General features: G+C 45.1%; 1 protein-coding gene across 1 annotated transcript in view; it reads right to left on the reverse strand.

The window, feature by feature from the left end:
* The window catches only part of BOD1L1 (biorientation of chromosomes in cell division 1-like 1), a 74,578-nt gene extending 52,350 nt beyond the window's left edge, over positions 1 to 22,228 (reverse strand). The window contains exons 1-5 of the mRNA XM_006873813.1: positions 21,986 to 22,228; positions 13,588 to 13,712; positions 4,636 to 4,826; positions 3,516 to 4,130; positions 1,877 to 2,026 (exon numbers count right to left, since the gene is read on the reverse strand). Coding sequence (XP_006873875.1) covers positions 1,877 to 2,026; positions 3,516 to 4,130; positions 4,636 to 4,826; positions 13,588 to 13,712; positions 21,986 to 22,228 — 1,324 coding nt within the window. The remainder of the gene's footprint in view (positions 1 to 1,876; positions 2,027 to 3,515; positions 4,131 to 4,635; positions 4,827 to 13,587; positions 13,713 to 21,985) is intronic.
* Positions 22,229 to 25,530: the final 3,302 nt, after the last annotated feature.

Raw genomic sequence — 25,530 nt, forward strand, 5'->3', positions numbered from 1 at the left:
AAAAAAAAAAAAAGGGGGGGGGGTACAAAAGCAAAGCTAGCATTCTCTGCTTGTTTTGGGGCAGGTCATTAGAGAGGCAGCACACCCCTTTAGCAGCACGTTGGTGACGTCGAGTGCCTTTTCCAGAAGGACACTCAGCATCTCACTGTCAAGTTGCATGGCTTCCAACTGTGTCTGTGAGCTCTACACCAGAGCCTTCAAAAGGCACACAGAAAAATTCCACTCTCTTTTTGTTCCACTCTCTAAAACCTTTTTCAAGTCAGCTTATGTGTTACTGTTAAGGAACAAAAGGGTTCAAAAGAATGCTCGACTTTTAGATAGCAGGGTATGCCTGTGTGTGAAAATTCCGAAACTGACATCTGTAGAGGCTATAACCTACAATTATTGTTTCTTAACAATGAGGTTCTCAAACACACAGGAAGAAGGTGAAGAAAACTGAGACAGTCTCCTTATCAGAGGTATGGCGGTGGACTTGATGTGAATGCTCTAGCTCTGGTCGGCTGAAGAAGTTAATCTTCAGATCTTAGTGAGCACCTGCTCATCTCTCAGTCAGCTACCTTACAGCAAACAACCACTGAAGCCCCTCTACACTCGGAAGCCAGGTTTATTTCCCAGTGATACAGCAAGAAAGAAGGAAACTACATAAACAAGGCTGTTTTCTTAGGACTTCAAAACCCCAACTAAACCCACTAACACTGAGTCAGTCCCAACAGCCCCAAGGCTGTCTTTACTGAAGCAGACTGTCTCATCTTCCTCGAGAGGCGGATGGTGGCTTCGACCCAAAAACCTTTCCGTTAGCAACCAAGTGCTCCTTTACTTGTTGAGTGCCTTCAAGTTGGTTCTGGCTTATAGCGACCCTGTGTATGGCTTCCGAAGAGCGGCTGGTGGGTTTGAATCGCCCACTTTGCGATTGTACAGTTCTGCTACAGTGCCGCACCTACTTAGCAATGCTCAAACAGCCATCTCCTTACTTTGGGATCCCAGACTTATAAAATGCCCTGCTCAGGGAAGAAAAAAACAACTTGAAAAGGACCTAAGAAAGCATCTCGAGTTAGAATTTTCTTTAGGTGAGAGAGTGTAGTCCTCACGGCTGGGCAGCTTCGCCGCTGCAGACTCTGCAGCCGTGGCTGCGGGAGGACAGAGGGAAGCGGGCAGAGCTACTGACGCTGCCTTTTGATTTCTCTCACGGCCACTCAGAAAGCAACGAAAGCTAGGCAAGACTGAGAAGTGCATCCGTGGCATTAATATCTAAGCCCTCCTTCCCTTTGCTCTTGCTTTGCATCTCCTCCTCTGCGATCTCTCTGGAGATCTTATCCAAGTGAGAGCAGCCCAGGGACAAAGCGCTATGTACGGGCCGCTGCACAGCAGTCAGGAAGTTTGGTTTCTGATGCCGACTGACAGATGTGGCAGAGTGATGGCTACTGGAAATTCCAGTGTGGCATTTGGGCTGATGCTCCTTAGCTCTGTGACCCTGGACACGACACTCTATGGTTTCTTCGTGTCTGTACCTCCTTTGTAAGGCTCTGCAGAGGATTACAGGAGTTTTCACCAAAAGCCCTGAGCACGTGCTTGGAATACAGCAAGCACCAAATAAGGATGAAGCTAAAAGCAAATACCTAGCTCTTCCATATACACAATGTCATCTCAATTTTATAATAATCCTAAGGCATGGAGCTAAATGATAGAGGAAGTCAGGCTTGCTAAAAAGTTTCACAATTTACCACGTTTGCTCCAAGAGAAACCCTGGAGTTAGGATTTAGAAACCAACTGTTTCACTACAAGGTCCCATGCTATGCCACTATTCCATACTGCTTTCAAGATAGAGTTATCTAATATACAAGTAACGCCCCATGGGAATCTTCCCAGAGGTTTTTACCATCAGATGTAATCTCGCCCTCTTCAGTGCTATCAGACACCACAACTTCCTCCTCGGTGTCCTCTTCAAAGGATGAAAGGTCACTGGTGTGGACAGAGCTGACAGTGATGTCGGTAAGTCCATCCACGTCAGAATCTACCAGAGAGCAATCTTCAGGAATAAAACCAAACACAAAGTAAAGGAACGTGTGAGAACAGAGTCAGAACAGTTTCCGCTTAAAGTACATGTCAGAGATTCAACTTTAGAAATAAATGAAAACATTCTCTTATCAGCTAGTTATCAAATAATGTAGAGCTATTTCCAGAAAATACAAAGATATATTCCACTAAAAACCTCACAACCATCAAGCTGATTCCAACTCACAGCAACCTGAGAGGGCAAAATTGAACGGCTGCTTTAGATTGCCAAGACTGTACACATTTACAGGAGCAGATAGCTAGTGGGTTTGAACTGACAATGCAGTTAGCAGCCCAATGCTTGGCCCACTATGCGACCAGGGAGCCTTAAAGTATATTGTTGTTATGTTCCGACTTAGTGACCTGTATAGGGTTTTCAGGATTGTAAATCTTTTGTCAGAGCAGAAAGCTTCCCGTTTCTCCATTAGAATGGCTGATGGACTTGGACCACTGATGTTGTGTTTCACAGGCCAGTGCTTATTCTAGAATCACTGCACTTCCCAAAGGTATACTGTTACTGTTTTTAAGTGCCACTGAGTCAGTTCCAACTCACAGTGACCCTGTATAGGGTTTCCGAGGAGTAGCTGGTGGGTTTGAACCGCTGACTTCATAGTTAGCAGTCTAGTTCATCTCCTACAGTGCCACACCAGGACTCTTAGCACTGTAGGATAGTACTTCCATCTTACTAGTTTAGTTATATTTCCAGGGTATATTGGTATCCTGAAAATATGCTCCTTGGAAACCCTACACAGGGTCACTATGAGTTGGAACGAACTTGATGGCACTTAACAACAAATTTAAGATGGAAGCACTGTAAACAAAAGCACATTTTGAGTAAGCAAAATATTTACTATCTAACAGTTTAAAGACTTCTGGTGTGATGTTATAGGATAACCACTAGACTGAGAACCGTAAGGTCAATGGTTCAAACCCACCAGCTGCTCCTCAGACACCCTATACAGGGATGCTCTGAGTCAGAACTGTCCGATGGCAACGGATAACAATAGTCTGAAGAACAGGATATACAGTAAAATCTGTGAGAGCTGTAACTCGATGGGACTGCCTTGTTTTGGGGGGTCTGCCTTTGACAGTATGTGGTCTCGGCATGGTTCTACCACCTTCTGTTAGGGGAAACTACTTGAGCTTTCCTGTGTCTGACAGATTTCTACTTTACACAGGTTCTGAATTCTGCAGTTAACTGTACAACTACAGATTAACCTGTGTGGAAGAATGCATGAGAATAAGTTGGAAGACTTAAATGAAAAGTTTGGAGCCTCTCCATTCATTCACTTTGTGAACTGGTACATCAACGGAGAAGAGAAATACACAACTGTTTACTGTTCTTTTGTAGCACAGTTTTGAAATTATACCACACGTATGGATTAAAATTTGATGACAAGCAAATACCAGATATCTCTGCTAATTGCCACCCTTTGCCCGTTCAGCTAAGTTTTTCAGTGTACCTTCTTTAGTTCCGTCAATGGTCTTAGCTTTAGGATTGCTCTTTTCTGAAGGGACTTTTGAACTCTCAGCTTCTTTTTCCTTCCCTTGTTTTTCATCTTTTACTTTTTGTGTCTCTTCACTCCTTTTGGAGTGATCCAATTTCTTCTCAGTCTTCTCCTTCTTCTCTTTTTTCCGCTCTCCTTTTTCATTGCTATCAGCTTTCTTTTCACTTTTGTCCGTGGACTTATTTTTTGGGTCACTACTTTCCTGTTGAACTTCCTTACTGACAAGGGTGAAGCTATTACTCTCTTTTGTGCACATTTTAATGTCTTCAACTGGACCAAGGAGGTCATTTGAGTCCTCGGCTTTTGGGGTCACTTCCAGTGCATCCCCTGCAGAGTCGGGGGGGGACTTGTCTTTATCCACTGTGTCTTCTGACGCCTTCTCTTTTTCAATGTTAGCGTCGGCGCTGGCTTGAGAAGAGAGCTTTTTGAAGGCTCTCTCACTGGCCTTCGCACTTGAAGTTTCGGTGGAGGCCCTGGCTGCACTAGCTTCTTGGTTGAGGGATGTTATGGTTTCCAAGATTGACATGGCATCGTTGGCTACGTTCGCACTGGGTCCAGGAGCAGGGACCCCTGAGAGGGAAAGACAAGTTTTAGAATAAATGTGAGGAGAAGGCAAACACCTGTGCAGCACTCAAGTTACAAGGCACGACTGTTTTCAGCGATACTCATCATTCACATTCCTGCACACTTGTAGGCACAAGTGCCAGGTCGTAATATAGTCTAAATTCTCTACCTGTCTAAACAGTATCTTAGGAAAAGTGTTATGCAAAACAGAGAAGTGTTAGTCTAGTACCCAGAAAGACAATCTCTTCCCTCATGATTTTAATTACCACCTCTGTAAAACCACAAACATACACACAAGACACATGCAGCCATTATTAAAATGTTTATTACTTATATTACTATAAAATAAGGTGACATGCCAGTTCAGGAATCTGGGTGACACTGACAGTAAGCATCATGTCACGTGACAGCAAATGAAGACATGGTTAAGGAATCAAGCCGATACCCCTAACTTGAGACCCCGCTGAAAGGAAAACAGTAACGGAACTGACCACGAGGAAAAGCAAAGCACCTGGTGTAATGACGGATGAGTCTGGCTTCTCATCATCGGGAATTGCGCTGCCACTTGCCTCCTCTTTGTGATTCAATGAGGCCAAAAACTCGTGCACAGCTTTCTCCACCTGAGGTCGGAATGTGTGATTGATCTTTGGATCCACAACCTGAGAAATGATTCGGTCGATACCAGACTCCAGCATTCCTGATCTGAAATGAAGGAAAATTGAAAGGTGGAAAAACAACCGAAAATTACTTATATGAAATACTTTAAAATGCAATGGAAAATAAGTTTTGTGCTGTTGAGGCATTTAGCTAGATACTAACTATGGACTATCAGAAGAATGAACAAATCTGTCTTGGAAGAAATACCTGAAACGCAGAATACCTGAAACGAGGATGACGAGACTTTACCTATTGTACTTTGGACATGTTGTTTGGCGGCAGGAATCCCTGAGGAAGGACATAATGCTTGGCAAAGTGGGGGGGGGATCAGCAGAACAGACAAAGGAAGCCCCCAAGGAGATGGGTTGACATGATGTTGGTGACAGCAACAGCGGGCTCAAACACACCCCCAGTGTGAGGATGGTACACAACCAGGCAGAGGGTCGGTCTGTGTGCACAGGGTCGCTATGAGTCAGCTCTGACTTGATAGCATCTAACAGCAACAACAACATACCCCCAAAATCTTCAAGCTTTCTACCACTGTGTGGTAAAACTATGAAAATGCATAAAACAAAACAAACAAACAAACAGAAAATACCCTTTGAGCTAGACTCAGCATAGTATCTAGAGGCCCCGTACAGCTGTCGTGCCAGCTCACCCCAGTGCTGCAGGTGGCATATAGGGACAAACTAACACAAAGGCTGAAATCAATCGATGGACTCTGTAACTTTGTTAAAACTGAAAAAGATATGCCTTTTTTTAATATATAGCATCAGAGTCTGTAGAAAAACTAAAGAGCACAAAATGCAATTTCATCACACTAAATTAAATAAATGATAAATGAAAGCTTCAGGGAAAGAAAGATGAACCTTAAGACTTCAGGCTTTCCTTTTATTATAAAAGCTGGACGATTTATTCATTCAACAATTCTGTTACGAGTGGTTTTTACAAAGCAAGCACCATGCTGCCCACCAGGATTTCTATAAATCAAACTGGTTCCCTGCTCTGGTGGGGAAGTCAACACCAACCATGAAATTAAAATAAAAGGCAACGGGCACTAGTGCGTCCTTGTGAGTAGAGGAAAAGATAGATGTAATGTGTCAGAGCACTCGGGATGCTCTAATCTGCCAGAGAGGAGGAAGCAGGCTGGTTGGATTTAGAATTCCCAGAAGAGAAGGGCACAAAGGTGCTCCTGGTTAAATAGCAAACACAAGGTCAGAAGAGCAGAGGAGAGCAATGTCTGCAATGTGCAGGAAATCAGAGTCGAGGGAACAGAAGAGAAGAGCACAACAAACGCTTGTTTCCTCCTAGAGAGACCTGGCCAGGGTGCGGAGAGTGAGGAGCGAGGCCACAGCACTTCTGGGAGGAACTGCTGAGGCGGCCACTCTCCTGACCCTTCACAGGCTTGTTTTGGGGCAGGTCTGCCTGGAGTGGAGGAGGGATTCGATTTTCACCTCCTGAGGCACCCTGCAGTCTTGTGATATTAGAATTCTACTTAAGTGGGCCATAGAGAAAAATGAGTCAATTCACCACAAACTAGGTTACCTGCTTTGGGAAGTTTGAAGATGAAACGAAAATTTTAAAAAAGCAAATCCTGCCAACACTGTTACTTCTTAGAGGTGTCTTTAAAATATAATCAGTGGAAAAGAAACCGGAAGGAAAAGAAAAATCTCAGAAATGTTTTAAGAGACATGCACAAAGGCAGTAAGAAAAAAAAAAGATACCAAACCACCTCCCTCCCCCAAGTGAGTGTTTGTCTCTTTGTGTTCTGGTTGGTCTCCTGCAAAGAATCACTCCTACTTCACTCTCCCCTCACACAGTACTCAGCTCCCATCTTAAAGAAAAATAGAGGCCCAGCTAATAAATCAGCACATGGTTCTTAATACGTTCACTGCCTGAGGCCTGGCTCTAGTTGCCCCAACTCCAAAGGCCCAGCTCAAATGAGAATGAAACCCAGTGCTGGCGAGTCGATTCTGACTCACAGCAGTCAGACAGGGCTGAGCAGAACAGCCCCACAGGACTGCCAAGGCTAGACATCTTCACAGAAGCTGACGACCACATTTCTCTCCTGTGACGCAGCTGGCAGGTTCAAACCACTGACCTCTCAGTTTGCAGCCCAATGCTTAACCCATTGTGCTGCCAGGGATCTCTTTAAAATGAGAGTAGCAGGCATTTTTCTGGTTGAAGTAATTTTCTTGTCTTCGATTTATAGTCTGTTCAGTTAAGATCATTATTCCAAGCTACCAGACTCTGTTGTGTGACTGAAAACACAGACTACAATTTCTTCCCTACTGAGTCAGAAGATTGGTTACTATGTTGAGCCATCAGAAATTGTTGGTATCAGGCCATTTTTGTCCTAGAAAAATGGCAATTTCATATACTCTAGCCTACGAGAGTCAATTTATTATATTTCAAATGCTATGTAGAGAAAGTGAAATTGTGTTTATAAGGAGCTAGGAGTTAAGACTCCGCTGGATGACAAACCAATCGCTCGACACCACCACTTTAAACCCAACCAGTCTCTTTCTTGGAGGAAGCTTTAAGATGTTATTGGGAGCAGCACAAAACTGGAAAAGATAATAGTTTCTTTAAAAAAACAATAAAACACAGTGGCAAGAGAACTGACACACACCTAGGAATAACAGTAACTGGAAAGTGCGGCCAGAGTTCTCCTTGGAGGCCAAGATGGCCGAACTTCGTTTCTCCTACTTCGGACATATTGTCAGGAGGGACCAGTCACTGGAGAAGGATATCATGTTTGGTAAGATGGAGGGTCAGAGAAAAACAGGAAGACCCCCAACGAGATGGACTGGCCAAATGGCAGCATCGATGGACTCAAGCGTGGAGACAATAGTGAGGCTGGTCCAGGACTGGGCAGTGTTTCGTTCTGCTGTGCATAAGGTTGCTATGAATTGATACTGACTTGATGGCATCTAACAACAACAAGAGACCAGAAACAGCTACTTTTCATGTCTTTAAATGCCTCAGGAGGGGATTCCTCATTTCCCAGAGAATGCCCAGTATTTAGTCACAACAAGCTCCCCTCCCCCCACCCAGTCAACATGTCAGGCAAGCCATCTAAGAACCACACACTTTTGCATTAGCTAAGTTTTATATTTGTACACCTAGAGTTGTTACAACTTAGTTTCTATAGAGTTATGTTCAATTTAGGGAGTCCTGGTGTGGTGTGGTAGGATAAGCACTGGACTGCAAGGTCAGTTTGAACTATAGGGTTAGCAGTTCAGGCTTACCAGTCACTTCCTGGAAACCCTATATCGATAGGGTCATTATAAGGAACTGTAAAAGAGCTGAATAGAAAATTTCAAATGTCAGCTCAAGAAATCAAAGTGAAACATTATAAGGAAATGTGGAAAGACCCGGAGTTAGAAAATAAAAAAGTAAGAACATACTCAGCATTTCTCAAGCCGAGGGAACTGAAGAAAATATTCAAGCCTTTACTTGCAATACAGAAAGATTCCATGGGCAAATTATTGAATGATGAAGCATCAAACAAAGATGAAAGGAATACACAGAGTCACTGTACCAAAAGGAAATGGTTGATGTTCAACCCTTTCAAGAGGTAGCATATGATCAAGAACTAATGATTCTGAAGGAAGAAGTCGAAGGTGCATTTTAAGAATTGGCCAAGAACAAGGTTCCGGAATTGATGGAATACAAATTGAAATCTTCCAACAAACTGAAGACGCACAGGAGGCACTCACTCATCTATGCCAAGAAATGTGGAAGACAGTTGTCTGGCCAACTGACTGCAAGAGAGCCATATCTGTGCCCATTCTAAAGAGACACGACCCAATGGAATGAACAAATAGGAAAATACCATTAATATCACATGCAAGTAAAATTGTGCTAAAGATTATTCAAAAACGGCTACAAACATACATTGACAGAGAACTTCCAGAGGATCAAGCCGGATTCAGAAGAGGATGTGGAATGAGGGATATCCTTGCTGACATCAGATGGATCTTGGCTGAAAGCAAAGAATACCAGAAAGATGTTTACCTGTGTTTTATTGACTATGAAAAGGCTTTCGATTGTGTGAATCACAATACGTTACAGACATTTCGAAGAATGATTATTCCGGAACACTTAATTGTACTCATGATGAACCTGTACAAAGACCAAGAGACAGTTGTTCGAACAGGACACAGTTACACCGAACGGTTTAAAACTAGGAAAGGTGTACATCAGGGTTGTATTCTTTCACCATACTTATTCAACAGGTATACTGAGCAAATAATGAGAAAAGCTGGATTATATGACGAAGGATATGGCATCAGGATGGGAGGAAGACTCATTAACAACCTACAATATACAGATGATACAACCTTGCTTGCTGAAAGCTAAAAGGTCTTAAAATACTGATGAACATCAAAGTCCACAGCCGTCAGTATGTGCTGCATCTCAATGTAAAGAAAACAAAAATCCTCACCATGGGACTAATAAACAACATCCAAATAAATGGAGAAAAGATTGAAGTTGTCAAAACTTCATTTTGCTCAGATCAATCATCAACACTCATGGAAGCAGTTAAGAAATCAAACGATGTATTGCATTAGGCAAATCTGCTACACAAGACCTTTAGTGTTTGAGAGCAAGGATTTGAGTTTGAGGATTAAGGTGTGCCTGACCCAAGCACGATATTTTTAATAACCTCATACGTAAGTGACTTCTAGTGTGGATCAGCACTGGACTGCGAACCACAAACTCAGCAGTTCAAACCCACCCAGTGGCTCCACAAAAATCCTATCTTGGGTCACTATGGGTCAGAACCAACTAGACAGCATTTAACAATAAGTGAAAGTTGGACAGTGAATAAAGAAGATCGTAGAATTGATGCATTTGAGTTATGATGTTGGAGAATACTGAAAGTACCATGGACTACCGAAAGAACCAACAGATCTGTGTTGGAAGAAGTGCAGCCAGAGTGCTCCTTGGAAGTCAGACTGGCCAGTCACTGGGGAAGGATATCGTGTTTCGTAAAGTGGAGGGTCAGAGAAAAAGAGGAAGAGCCCCGTGAGATGGATTGGCACAGTGGCAGCAGCAATGGGCTCATATGTAGCAATGATTGTGAGGTTGGCACAGGACCCAGGAGTGTTTCGTTCTGTTGGGCATAAGGTCACTATGAGTCTGCATCAACTTGACGACACCTAACAACAACAACATGCGGCACCAACTCAATGACCAACTGAACAACATATTCCGTTTAAGGAGCCCTGGTGCTGTAACAGTTAAGCAATCAGCTGCTAACCAAAAGGCTGTTGGTTGGATCTCACCCCATGGCTCCATGAGCTACAGACCTGGTGATCTGCTCTTGTAAAGATCAGACACCAGGGAACCCTGGGGCAGCACTTCTTCTCTGTTACATGGGGTCCATATTGACTTAAGTTCCCTTAAATAAAAGAACAGGATAAATGGCTGCTTCCCTTACAGACAGAGTTTGCGGGATAAACGAAATGCCAGCAAGTTTGTCTGCCATTTTAGCCCCTCAACACAGGCAGAAAAGGTCAAACCAAATGTAAACACACTGCCATGAAGTGGATTCTGACTCAGAGACCTAGATAGGACAGAGGGGAACTGCTCCTTAGGATTTCTGAAACTCCAAACTTTCTCCCCAGGAGAGGCTGGTTAGTATGACTCACCAACCCCGGGTTAGCAACCCAATGCTTTGCCCACAGAGCTCCTAAGAAGAACGTGGGACTCCCTAAAGCCTGCTTTTACACAGTGCGATTGAGTGTGAGGAGGCGGCAGCTATGGAAGCACTTGGGAGCCAGCAGAGCCAGCATCTCCCTCCCCAACGTCCAGGAACTCCTCCAGTGATTGTTCTGAAGGCCCAGCTGAAAATGAGCAGCACGAGGGCCTGTCATCCATGGACCTCTTCTGTCTCTTCTATTTCTGGAAACAGCTTTGACTCTCCCCCAACAGATATACTCTAATGGCATCTGTTTCTTAGCTGGACTCTTACAGGTTGCTCAAACGTCCTTTAAACTGTAGACAGTACAGCTGTTGGTAAGTCTCCCCTCCCTCTCGTTCACCGGGCTCCTGGCTTCTTGTATTACCCACAGCTAACTGGGTTCACCTTGTAGTCAGGGTGAAGATTTTTAGTTGTGGGGCTTCCTGTAGGTCAGGGCAATCAAGGCAGAAGCTCATTAGGATTGTGTGAAAGGTTCCAGTGATCAGGAAGGAATCGGTGGTTTCACTGTTTAAAAACTACATGTCATTCTCAAAGACTGAAGTAAATCTCTGTCAAGGCAGGAAGACTAGGCACTTTTTAAATAACTCGGCCACTCTTAGGGGCATGAAAAGCACAGAAAGGGCCAAGTCTTTACGTCTTAGCGAATAGGGGCATTCACGATGAAGTGTAAGAGTATAAATCTGAGCTGCTGTCAAGTTGGTGTGACTCCTCTACACAGTCCATCTCTTTTTATCTGATATTCACCCCAATATCCTTCTGGTTTTGGCTGCATCATCACTACAGAGCAGGGCAAAACTCACAGTAAAGTGACAACAAGTAAGTAAAAGCTATCTTAGAAAACAGAGAACCTGGACTCAAATTAAGGGAAGAGAGTTTTATTTCAGTGATGTTTAATGTCCTTATCTGTCAAAAGGAATAATAAACCTGCTTTTTTAGGATTAAGAGTTGTGACTGTAACTCTGTAGGGTATCATTGCCTTTCTCATCTATGTTGTTGTCAAGTGTCTTCAAGTTGATTCCAACTCACAGTGACCCTGTAAAAGTTTTCTGAGGCTTTAAATCTTTGTGGGACCAGAAAATTTCATCTTTCTCCCTTGGAGCTGCTGGTGGGCTCGAAATGCTGACCTTTTGGTTAGCAGTCCCATGCTGATCCTACAGAGCCACCACAACTCCTTTATCATCTAAATCTAGGTTTTATTTATTTATTTATTTTTTAAAGACTTTCTTTCTTGTCCCTTCAGATATTTACTGTTGACCTTTGAACAACATGGGTTTGAACTGCAAGTGTCCACTTACGTGTGAATGAAAAAACAAAACAAACCTCTGTGTGATGCGAATCTTCGCCACATGCTCGAGCACTAAATAGCGTACCGCAGTAAAAACAGATCTTCTGTAGTCCTCGTGACATTTTCATCATGTTAGTGCAATACTGGAAACCATGAAAACCACCATGGGGCCCATATGAAGTGCCACCAGTGTCGCTGGAAGTGCTTCCAAGAAGCAAAGAAAATCCATGACAGTAGAGGAAAGTGCTGAACTGCCTGGTGTGTTAGTGAAAACCATGGCTTGGGTTAGGTGCACCTTAATCCTCAAACTGACATCTTTGCTTCTGAACATTTTAAAGAGGTCTTGTGTAGCAGATCTGCCTAGTGTAAAATGTCATTTCATTTCTTGACTGCTGCTTTCATGAGTGTTAATCCGAAAAAATGTTCCATGGTTGATCCTGGCAAAATGAAGCTTTGACAACTTCGATCTTTTCTCAATTTATCTATATTTTATTTATTGATTCAGTGGCAAGGATTTTTGTTTCCTTTACATGGAGGTGCAACCTATACTGAAGGCCAAGCCATGGTATTTCTAATAACCTCATATGCATGTGAAAGCTGGACAGTGAATAAGGAAGACCACCAAGAAGAATTGATGCATTTGAGTTATGGCTTTGGAGAAGAATAGTAAAAGTACCGTGGACTGCAAAAAGAACCAACAAATCTATGACGGAAAAAGCCAGAATGCTCCGTGGAAGACAGGACGGCCAGACTTAAGTCTCTCCTACTCTGGACATATTGTCAGGAGGGAGCAGTCCCTGGAGAAAGACATCATGCTTGGTACGGTGGAGGGTCGGAGAAAGAGAGGACGACTTCCAGTGAGATGGAGTGGTACAGCAGCAGCAGCAACAGACTTAGACATAGCAAAGATTGTGAAGTTAGCGCAGGACAGTGTTTCATTCTGTTGGGCGGAGGGACACTATGAGTCGGTACTGACTTGATAGCACCTGGTAACAACAACAACAAAGTCGGATATGTACCATAGACGGAGGTCTGCAGTGTGGGTGCTCGCCATTTCAAGATAAATCCAGCATGAGGATCGTTGTAAAAACAAGAAAAAGAAATTTGTGAAGCCGTCACTGTAGCTGTGCCAGCAGGTGTGAAAACCTTGCACTTCTTACGAAACACCTTCTTAGCCAGTATTGAGATGTAGCTTTTATGAGAGTGCAGTCTACGATACATGTAACATATGAAACAGTGTTACTCGATGGTCTGTGTTATTGGTAAGGCTTCCTGTCAACTGTGAAGTCCTGGGACGTCTAAAGTTATACAGGGATTCTGGAGCACATGTGTGTGAAGGGACAGCGTCCTTAACCCTGAACCCTTGTGTTCTTCAACGGTCAACTGTACAAAGAAAATTTCCCCACGGGATAATTTGTTAAAATTTGGTAGCAGGCTGTGGAGTGATGAGAGCACACCCCAAAAGGAGGCTGCATCACACGGAGCAGTGACACCAAATCTGACAGAAATGCCACGTCCTTAGTGAACAGACTTCTATGTGGCATCTCTCCTTTTAGGCAGAGTAGACGGTATCATAAGGAGCTCTGGGAGCGTAGTGGTTACAAGTTGGGCTGCCAACCTCAAGGTTAGCAGTTTGAAACTACCAGCAGTTCTGCGGGAGAAATATGAGGTACTCTGCTCCTGTAAAGATTTATAGCCTCGGAAACCCTGTGCAGGGTCACTATGAATAGGAACCGACTCCACGGTACTTAACAACAACAACAAGGCGGCACCATTTTAAAACGTGCCCAGGGAACTCCGAGACTTACTTGAGGACTTGCTGTCTGATATTGTTTCTGAGCTGGTTCTTATTGAGATGAGGACTCCATGTATGAGTTGCTAAGTGGTTTGCCACAAAGTTGTCAACACGTTGTCTCAGGTTCTGATAGGCGGGCTAAAGAGAAAACACAAAAATTCAAATGTTAAAAATCTCGAATGCTACATAGTATTGACAATCTCAGGGACTTGTGTGTGTTTAATGATGCTAACATTTCCTTGATACCTGTATCAATGTGGCAACAAAGTTTCACGGTAGATGACAATGCTATGTCAAGATAACTTATACTCACTTGTTGTTGCCGTAAAGTGCTGTTGAGTTGATTCAGACCCATAGCGACCCTGTATAGGGTTTCCGAGGAACAGCAGGTGAGCTTGAACTGCTAACATTGAAGTTCAAAAGGCTTTGCAGTCTGGTGCATTAACCCACAGCACCACACCAGGACTCCTATACTCACTTAAATACTGCTTACTTTGTCTAAAACAAGGTGTTTGGAGGTATGAGGAACAAACAGATGGCACATTACTTACTTGTACACAAAGGACTAGAAAAAAGACACAAATAAATGTTACCGTGCTTTGGAGCAAAGAAGGGAGGGGAGAGGAAGCAAGGCTTCACGCAGAAAGTGGCAATCAAGTGCAACCTTCAGGGTTTAGCGACGTTCTGGGAATGGGATGGTGAGCACTGTAGGTACAGAAACGAATACAAACAAAGATCAAGTGGATGAGAATACGTGCAGGTAGGGGCCCCTGAGAACATCTAAGTTTGGTAGTTCAGTCAGGCTGGAGACCAGGCTATAAACAAGAAGAGACAAGTGTTGGGACCAGGTGGCGGAGGGTTTGGGGAATGTGCAGCAGTTTACAATTAATGGGCAGAGAAGGGGAACCCACTGTACACAGGAACAGAAGTGATGGTTGCACTTTCTGATAATTAATCTTCCTACAGTGAAAGAGTACACAGATAAAATACATACACTTAATCAACCACCAGTTGCTGTCAAGTCAATTTCGACTCACATCAACCCCAGGTGTTTCAGAGGAGACTTGCACCCTACAGTGTTTTCTGTGATCTTTTGGAAGTATATTGCCAGGCCTTTTTTCCAAAGGGCCTCTGGGTGGATTTGAACCATCACCTTTATAATTTTCAGCTGAGTGCTTTACTATTTGTACCACCTTTGTTGTTGTTGTTGTTGTTGTTAGTTAAGTGCCTTGGAGTTAGTTCCAAATCGTACTGACCCTACATAGGGTTTCAAAGGAGCAGCTGGTGGGTTTGAACCACTGACCTTGTGGTTAGCAGCCTAGTGCTTATCCTACAGCACCAAACCAGGAGTCCTAGAGACTCCCAAATATACTTAGTAAAGCATAGGACAGCTACTGTGATGATGATCCATACTGGGGTGTATAACGGGAGGAAAAGCATGGAGCCATGAGAAATGATGGTGGGAACGATGTCCCAAACAGTTACATTTGATGTTAGGCCGTGGTTTGTAATCAGGAGCAACTTTCCTCTTCTTAAGAGGCAATGTCTGGGTCATCACAATTAAGGGGGGAGGGAGAGCTACTGGCATCTAGCAGGCTGTGGCTAGGGATGCTGGGCACAGGGCAGCCCCGCAACTATCAAGGAAGCAGCACACTGACCTAAGATGTCAGCTCTGGCTGAAAACCCCGACAAAAAGAGGGCAGGGCAAGAGAGGACAGCCAGGCGGCCATCACTACCAGACAGGACATGGCCTAGAAGCACGGCTGGACCACTCACTCTGGAATGCACATCCCATTCCCACAGGTAGTCACAGTGATTCCAACCGGACAGCCTCCTCCTCTGCCATTTGCCCTCTGTGCCCTTCAAAGTATGTCCTACTCAGCGATCCGCTTTTATGCCTTTGAAAGGTTTCAGCCCTTCTAGTGCCTCTACTTGTCCATCTGACAAACTTCTCACCTTCAGGCTCAACCTAACCAGGGCTACAACTCTCCGTTTTTCCCACTGAGTTGTCCTGTGCTTTAACACATGGACTGCCTGAGTCCACTGCTGTGGCGAAAATATAGTGTCTTCCAAATGAAGGGGCTCATCTGACAGCCCTACACTACATGCACTCTATTCTGTGGTGCTCCACAGGGTTTCATGGGTAGTCTTTGGAAGTGGGGAGCCAGGCCTTTCTTCCTAGTCTTAGTTTGGAAACTCTGCTGACACCTATCCAACATGAGTGACCCTGCTGGTATTTGAACTATTGTTGGCAAAGCTTTCAGCATCGTAGCAACACACAAGTCAACACAACCAATTGACAGACTAGGAGATGGACTGTCTCTTACACATACTACCACTACAGCAACTTTTGGATAGTATTTTGGGGAGGGGGACATAGCTATCTCCCCACTGAAGTGTAAACCGCTAACTTCACCTTTGTTTTCACACCTCCTAACACAATGCTTGGCAGATAAGTAATGAAAACAGCTGGTAGGTGACTAGGTAACTCTCTCAAAAACAAACGCTAACAGCTTTCTCCTTCCCTGCAGGATTTCCTGTCACTGTTGCCAGTGTTCAGACTTGTGTTGATATCTATTTTCTATTCTACTAGAAATGGTCTCATGATCACTTCTGAGGTTCCTCTGTATTTATCCAAAGCCAGTGTAAAACGAAAATGAGCTGTTTTTCCCCACTGCCTCTAAAACATAATTTCCTTTCTAATATCCCAAATCCTAACAAGCATCTATTGGGCCCTTAGCATACTAGTCCCCTCATAACAAGTTTAATGTGATCTGCCCCACCGGCAGCCCCCCTTTCTTTCAGTACCCCGTCAGTAGAAAGCCTAGTGACTAGAGGACTCTAAATTTTAGTGTTCATCTAGGAATACATACACGCACACAGTAAACTTGGGAGTGCTGGAACGACCTTGTTTCTCTGTGTCTCCCAAGATCTTCACCTTCTACAGGGTGCAGTCTTACTACTTTTCTATTGCTATTAGTTGGAAATGTTTCTATTTTCCTTCTCTGACAGATTTTGCCTTACACAGGTGGTTACAGGATTTACTGTTGTTGATAAGTGCTGTCGAGTTTGTTCAGACTCACAGTGACCCTGTATAGGATTTGAACTGCCAACCCAGCAGTTAGCAGTCCAGTGCTTATCCTACAGCGCCATCCCAGGTTTCACTGTACCGTCTCCCTTACTTACCCTGTGCTCTGGTGAAAAGCTTGGGCTCATCCTGGACTCTCTCTTTCTCCTTCATTACTCTACATAACCACGAGCAAGCTGTCAGCACTAACTTCAAAAGATGGACCACTTCCTAAGACCACACCCATCTCCTGTCTAGGCTCCAGAACCTGCTCTCCCTGCTTTCACCCTTGTCCACTGGAAGCCTAGTTTCCACAGACCAGCCAGAAAGAAACTCTGAAATTAGGGTCACCGTAGACTAAGTCCTGGTGTGGTGCTGTTGGCTAATGCGTCAGACTGAAAAGTCATTTGAACTGCAAGGTTGGTGGTTTTAGCTCACCAGCTGCTTCTTGGAAATCCTATACAGGGTTGCTATCGGTCAGAACCAACTCGATGGCATTATCAACAACATAGAACGACTGTCCAAACATGATCACGACTGAGCATGAAAACCCCAAACCAAACCCACTGCCATCGGGTCCATTCTGACTCACAGAGATACTCTAGAAGATCTCCGAGACTGTAAATCTTTACAGGAGTGAAGACTCTTCGTTCTCCCTTGGAGCAGCTAGTGAGTTTGAACCACCGACATTGTGGTCAGCTGCCCAACACCTAGCTCGCAGGGCCACCATGGCTCCTTGAGCATGATAGGAGACACCATTAATTCTGATGGCCAACCCATCTAGAAACAGACATCAGATCCCTGCTTCCAAGTAAAGCTTGCATGCACGGCCTGTCTGCTCTTGCAGAGAGCGCAAGCATGCCAGCCCACCCCCCCCTTCCACCACAGTCCCACCGTGGTCTCCCCAAGAGGGCTCCCCTGCGGGGACTGGGGCACCTGCTGTGGTCTCTATTTGGAATGCTCAGGCCCCCATGAGTTGCACAAATAAAACAAACAAAACAAAATCACAACTCTTTCTGCTCCTTATCCTCCTTTTTTTTTTTCATAAAAATGATCCCTCTTTGATATCCCCCCCAAACTCCCTGCCATTGAGTCGATTCTGACGCATAAAAACTCTAGATGACAGATGAGGACTACTCCATGGAGTTTCCAAAAGAATCCATCTTTACTGACTGTACATCTTTCTCCTGTGGAGTGGCTGGTGGGCTGGAACTGCTGACCTTTGGGTTAGGTTAGCAGCCAAGAGCTGTAAGCACTGTACTGCACCCGTGACCCTCTACCTGACAGTGGCATTTGTTTTTTTGCCTGTGCTCCCCTGCTGGGATATGCGCTCCATAACAGTATGAGTGAGAATGTGTCTGGAAACGGGCCTCCTGAGGGAGAGCAGAGCTACATTTCTTGGGTCAGTGCACTCCCTACATTTCCTCCCTCTCCTTCCAGACTCTGCCCATTGCCCCAGGGCAAGAATGGTGCAGTGCTTGGATTCTGGGAGCTGGAAGTCTACCATGAGGAACCTCTGCCTCAGATGGCCCTTGGAGCTATCCAAGGTGCCAGTTCTGTGGCTCATTCCGTCAGCCAGCTTCAGATCTTTCTCTTGTTGGTTAAGGATTAGCAAGGAACCTACGTTGTTGTTGTTGTTGTTAAGTGCCGTCGAGTCGGTTCCGACCCATAGCGACCCTGTACAGGGTTTCCGAGGGTGTAAATCTTTACGGGAGTAGAAAGCCTCATCTTTCTCCCGCGGAGCGGCTGGTAGTTTCGAACCGCTGACCTTAAGGTTCGCAGCCCGATTCGCAACCACTATGCTACCAGAGCAAAGAACCTACAGTGGAGGTTTATATGGGTTTCTAAAGGAGCCAGGAGTCTTGGTGTGGTGCTGTTGGCTAATGCACTGGACTGCAAAGTCAGTTAGAACCACAAGGTCGCCGGTTCAAGCTCACCAGCTGCTCCTTGGAAACCCGATACAGAATCGCTATGGGTTGGAACCAACTCAACGGCACTTATCAACAATAGCGACAAAGGAGGAGCCATGGTAGCACAGGGGTTAAAGAGCTCAACTTCTAACCAAAAAGTTAGTGGTTCAAACCCACCAGCTGCTCTATAGGAGAAAGATGTAGCAGTTAGCGTCTGTATAGATTTGTAGCCTTGGAAACTCAATGGGGTTGTTCTACCCTGTCCTGTAGGGTTGCTATAAGCCAGAGTCGCCTTGACAGCTATGGGTAAGACCCTCTAGAAGGAGGCTTGGTGGAGCACTGGTGAAGTTGCTCAGCTGAATTTTGAATGTATCCAGCAGCCTCATGGGAACAAGACTTGGTGATCTGCTTTTGTAAAGATTACAGCCCAGAACACCCTATGGAGCAGTTCTGCTGTGCCACTTGGGGTCACTATGAGTTGTAATCGACTCAACAGCACCTCACAGCTACATGAACTTCTGGAGTGGCAGGAGACTCTGGCAGGTCTGCTTCAAACACATAGGACTGAATGGCTTGCCCTTGGAGAGCACCTGATTGGTATCATATGTCCGGATTCTTAAATATGCATGTGATTGACAGAGTCCAGGTACTGCTGTATGTTACATAGCAGGCCGGTCTTCAGCGTTCAGTAATCAAAAACACCATATCATAAGCTGCCTCAACTACAAGTATTCTATACAGGTGAGACCCAAGGAGTCCATTACCAGGAGAATACATTTTTATCCTGGCCCACCCATCACACTGATACGAATGCTAAGGTAGTCTGAAAGAAAACTTTGGCTTTAGTCTTTAAAAAAAACAACAAAACACAAAACAGACTTTAAAAAGTACAAATGCTATTTAATATGGATTTCTTAGACTAACAGCGAGCGCACTGTAACTGCCAGATAACGGAAAGGGAGGCAGCAGTGAAGAGAGGAGAGAGTCACAGAGGGACAGAAGATAACTAGAAACAACACGGAGGTAGACACAGAGGGTGAGGAGTCAGGAAGGAACTCAGCTCGTAGCCAGGGCTCCCTTCTTGCTGGGAGAGAGGAGAGAGTCACAGAGAGTGAGGAGTCAGGAAGGGACTCAACTCGTAGCCAGGACTCCCTTCTTGCTGGGAGAGAGAGAGAGTCATTTCAGTTCGACATTTCTCTACCCACAAATGACACATTACTACACGACACATTATTCCATGGCCCCTGAACTCTCTGGAACTATATGAGGTTGAGTCATACTCAACTACTTTTGCACTATAAGGACAGCATTTTAGGTGTAGATGCATTTTTTTCTTGGGAGAAGAAAGTCCTGGCTCTAACTAAGATCATCAAAGCATCTGTGATCATACTTCTCCTGCCAAGAAAGAAAGCGCCTCACTTTACGAGGTCTGGCAGGGACATTTCCAACACATGACAATATCAGTTAGTGGGGTTAGCGATGAAGAGAAAGTTGAGCTTCAGATACTGCAGTTCCTGAAACAGTATACTTAAAATTTCTATCTGTACACACAAAGATCATACACAGATCTGTAGGTTTCTGAAGACAGATGACCAAGGGAAATCTCTGTTTGCCTGATAACTGGCTTTACTTAGGCAAACAGAGATTTTACCCGGCCAAATCCAATCTGAGCCCATTAAAAAATAGCGGGTGGGGGTGGGGAGTGGTGCCGTGGAGTCAGTTCCGACTCATAGCGACCCTGTATAGGGTTTCCGAGGCTGTAAATCTTTACATGAGCAGAAAGCCTCATCTTTCTCGCACGGAACCACTGATAGTTTCAAACTAGCTGACTTTAAGGTTAGCAGCCTGACTAGTAACCATTACACTACCAGAGGTGGGGGGACGACTGGCTTTATTCCCCAAAAATGCGGCTGTACATATTCTTGAAAATGAACCAAGAAAGTGATATAGTCCTAAGTGGCTAGACATAACAAGTAAACAATTCCCAGAGGTTACAAAATTTCAGACACTCTGAAAGGGTACATTCTCCTTCTGGTCTATGAACGGAGCTCAGCAGCAATCTTTATAAGAGCCTGTCTCTTTAATAAGGTGCCCTGGAGGCAATGTAGGGTAAGCATCAGACTACCAACTGCAGACTGCTAGTTCAAACCCACCAGCCGATCCACAGGGTGAAGACAAGGTTTTCTACTCTCATCAAGATTTACAGGGTCAGAAACTTTATGCAGGGTTGATCTGAGTTGGAATACACTCCATGGCATTGCATTTGGGACTCAAAAGGTAAGGATGGCTTCCCAAAGTAGACAGCAGGACTGTGTACAGTTTATCTCAAAGCCTGGAGAATACTCAGTTATAGAAAACAGATAGATTGACGACCTCTACAAACACCCCCAATGACACAAGGTTCCTCAAAACATCCAGCATGCTGAGTGAAAAAACCTCCATCCCACCAGAAGTCCAATGGGATGGAGCCCACTAGATCAAAGGCCAAACAATTTTCCCATGTGCGTTCTGCTTCCATTGCTGGCAGAATTTCAGACTCTTGCTTTTCCGTCCATCTCACTAGGGGTTCCTTCTCAGTGCTCTTTGTACAAACTTTGCCCCACCACCCTAACGCACTTGTTCTCGGCCCCTGTCACTCTAACATCTGATAGGAAGTCCCTTCTCTTTCTAACCCAACTCTTCATGAGCTTCCCCTCTCTTCTGAAGCAACTCTTCTTTTCTGCCCTTCTTCCACTTGCCTATCTGTCATCACCACTTCGCTCAATCTCTTCCCACTGAGCTAGGGATTCCTTACCTTTCACCTTACCTACAAGCAGCATGGTCTAAGCCACCTCCACGAGACAGTCGGTGATAGAAATAAAACTGAAGCTACGATTGCCCCACGCCCATTTCTTCCTCATCTCAGCTCATTCCACGAAGCCCAATGCAGACCAACTGATTCAATGGCCACCTAATGATTGCTCCACACAACAAAGGCGGATCCCCTGCATCCCAAGATTCCTCAGAAGAGAAGGGAAAAACGATATGAATTCAACATAAACCGGGAAAAATAGTAATCGGAGATGAGAATGAAATACAAAAATAAACCCAGCATTGCGTGCGTGTTTCCAATCCGGTCTCCATAAGAACACGGACTTGGTCTTGCTCGCCAGCGACCCCCCAACCCCCACAGAGGATCTGGCACATCATAGGGTCTTCAAAACCACAAGTCGATTCAACTCCTGGCAAAGTAGGAAATGAATGAATGAACGCGATCAGCCCTGCCACAGTGTGGCACACACAGTAGGCGCTCAAAGGGGAAGCGGCTGCAGAAGGAACTCGGCAACCAGCACGTCGTAGCGGGACCCCGGCACCCTCGAGGGGTGCGGGAGCTGCCGAGAAAGCGGACGACCCTGTCCCCCGTCCGCAGCCCACAATTCGCGCGCGCCCCGCACCTTGGTGTCCACGTCGGCGAGGCAGTCCCTGCGGAACTGGTCGAAAAGGCCCTGACTCTTGAGGTGGTTCACGATCATGGCCACGAGCTGCGGCTCCCCGGCGCCGGCTCCCGCGCCGCCCGCCCCGCCTGCTCCAGGGCCGGTCCCCGGGCCGGGCGGTGGGGGCGGCGGCGGAGGTTGAGGCTGCGGCGGAGGCGGCAGCGGCGCCGGGGGAGGCGGTTGCGGCTGTGGGTTGGTGGCCATGGCGGCCGGAGCCGGGGAGGTAGCGAACCCGTGCGGAAGGGCGCTCTGGAAGGGAGGCGGCTGTAGCGGTCCCGCCGTACTAGAAAACCAACGGGATGTTGTTGCGGAACCAGCGGACCCAGAGCTGCCCCGGAAGTGAAAGGGAACCGGGGGAAAGGAAGAAAGGCGGTGACACTAGCAAGGAACGCCCAACGACTGCGGCCGCGAAGGAACAATTTCCGCAGCCTCCCGCTGCAGGCCCCAACGCGGAACTGAGCTGCGCCGGAAGTGGTGCCCGGGCAGCCGCGGCAGCGGGGACACAGCGCCAACCTCCGGGCACCGGACGGGGCTTGGGTCCCGTAGCAACGCTGTCCTCCCAGCGGGTCTAAGCGGACGGGGCAACGAGGCACTGGCTTCTTTCCATCCCGAGGGCGTCTCGGCCTGACACCCTTGCTCCCGATAGCACGAAGCAATCAAGAGCCAGACTTTTTCTGCGATCTCTTCGTGTCACCGCTTGTTCAAAACCCTCCAATCTTCTTTCTCAGTCCAACATCCAGCTGAGTTTTCTCTTCCCGCCCCTCGCCCTCACCGCAGTCTCTCTGAGTCTATCTGGATTGTTCTAACTTCCGTATCTGTGAAGGCAAACCCCAGGCGTCTAGTTTTAAAGAGTTTTGCTATTGATCATATTGCGAAAACAGTAACAGTCAGAAAGCAGCAACTGTGGGTGGCACACGCAGGTACTCCACTACTAACCAAAAGGTTGCCCCTTTGAACCCATGTAGAGGGTTCTTGGTCAGGTGCTGAGTCATCGAAAAAGGAAGACCTTAAAAGAGATGGATTAGCACAGTGGCAGCAACAAGGGCCTCAAACAACAATTGTGAGGATGGCGCAGGACAGGGTAGTGGTGCCTAGGACGAAAGGCCTGGCACTCTGGATGGGAAAGGCCACGGTCTTGAGACCCATAGCACAGTTCTGCTCTGAAACACATGGATCATGGGAAGCAACTTAATGGCAACTCTGGTGGGGTTTTTTTGGGGGGGATGGCGGAATTTATGCACCAGGTAAAAGGAGCCCTGGTGGTGCTGTAGTGTAAGCACTGGACTGCTAACCACAAGATTGTTAGTTCAAACCCACCAGCTAATTTGGAGAGGGATGAGGCTTTTTGCTCGGTAAAGATTTGCAGCCTTTGACATGCTATACAGGGTCACGATGAGTCGAAGTCAATTCGATGGCAGTGGGTTGGGTTGGGTTTGGTTTCAGGTAAGGTGAGAAGGGAATTTACATGATTAACTTACACATCCTTCACAGCAACCATCCGAGATAGGCACTACTACTCTCCTCAGTTTGCAGATTGGGAAACTGAAGCCCAGAATGCCCTATTTCTGGACTAACTTTAATAAGAATAGTAGTACATGATTGAGTTCTGGTTGCATAGTGGGTTGTGTTGGGCTGCTAATCTAACAATCAGCATTCAAATTCACCCGTCTCCTGAGAAAGATGAGGCTTTCTGCTTCCATCAAGAGTTATAGCCTCTGAAACTATATTTGAAATCACTATGAGTTAGAGCCAATGCTATTGCACACAAAACCCACCAGTATATAATCAAACTACATAAATATTAACACATTTTCATAATTATTAAAAATAGTGTATATATTTTATTGGAAATTTTATCTCATGGACAAATTAATATAATTTTAAAAATTCATATATCCATGCACCCATATTTTTAATTGCTAGAATGAGCAATTTTATTTCTCTTTCAAATTTGTATGTTGTGTATCCTAAACTGAATTGACAGAAATTTAATGTGTGTTTAGAATAGGATGTGGAACAAGAGTATCATTACTGACAGATGGATCTTGATTGAAAGCAGAGATGATCAGAAAGATGTTTATTTGTGCTTTATTTATGTAAAGGCTTTCGGTTGTCTGGACCGTGACAAACTATGGATAACATTGTAAACACTTCATTGTGCTCATGAGGAAGCTGTACACAGACCAAGAGGGAGTTGTTCGAACAAAACAAAGAATACTGAATGGTTTAAAATCAGGAAAGGTATGTACCAGGTTTATATCCTTTCACCATACTTAATCAATCTGTACGCTGAGCAAATAATTTGAGAAGCTGGATTTTATGAAGAAGAATGTCGTATTAAGATTGGAGGAAGACATTAACAACATGCGGTATGCAGATGTTATAATTTTGCGTGCTGAAAGTGAAAAGAACTTAAAATACTTAATGATAAAGATCGAAGACTACAGCATTCAGTATAGATTGCCCCTCAATATAAAGAAAACAAAAATTCTTATAACTGGACTAATAAATAATATCATGATAAATGAAGAAGAAATGAAAATTGTCAAAAATTTCATTTTGCTTGCCTCCACAATCAACACTCTTGGAAGCAGCCATCAAAAAATTCAAATGATATATTGCATTGGGCAGATCTGCACAAGACCTCTTTAAAGTGTTCAGGAACAAAGATGTCAGTTTGAGGACTAAGGTGCACATCATCCAAGCCATAGAATTTTCAATAACATCATACCTATGTGGAAGTTGGACACTGTATAAGAATTGGTGTATTTGAGTTAAGGTGTTGGAGAAGAATATGAAAAGTACCATGGACCCCCGAAGAACAAGGAATTCTATCTTAGAAAAAGTACAGCTAGATTGCTTCCTAGAATCCAGGATGGCGAGACTTCGTCTCTCATACTTTATTAATTAAGACAAGTAACCAGGAAGGACCAGTCCCTGGATAAAGACATCATACTTGGTAAAGCAGATGGTCAGGGCAAAAGAGGAAGACCTCCAAAGAGATGGATTGACACAGTGACAGCAGTCGGCTTAAAAGTAACAATTGGGAGGGGGTTCTGTTGCTCATAAGGTTGCTATCAGTCAGAACTGACTCGACAGCCCTTACAATAACAACAGGATCTGCACTACATAAGGAGCATGGTGGCTCTGTACGATAAACACTGTACTTCGAACCACAAGACTGACAGTTTTAGCATACCAACTGCTCTGGGAGAATGGAGCTTTCTGCTCCTTACAGCAGGAGTGGGGAACATCTGGTCTTGCTTTGCCAAGGCAACCACAGTTCCAGCCATTATGTTGTTAAATGCTGTTGAGTCAGTTCTGACTCATAGTGACTCTGTATAGGGTTTCCAAGGAGTGACTGCTGAGTTTGAACCTCATGATGTTGTTGTTAGGTGCCATCGAGTCAGTACTGACTCATAGCGACCTTATGCAGATCAGAACGAAACACTGTGCGGTCTTGGGCCAACCCCACAATTGTTGCCATGCTTGAGCCCATTGATGCT

The sequence above is a fragment of the Chrysochloris asiatica genome, unplaced genomic scaffold (assembly GCF_000296735.1).
Source record: "Chrysochloris asiatica unplaced genomic scaffold, ChrAsi1.0 scaffold00256, whole genome shotgun sequence".
In the NCBI taxonomy this organism is placed as follows: domain Eukaryota; kingdom Metazoa; phylum Chordata; class Mammalia; order Afrosoricida; family Chrysochloridae; genus Chrysochloris; species Chrysochloris asiatica.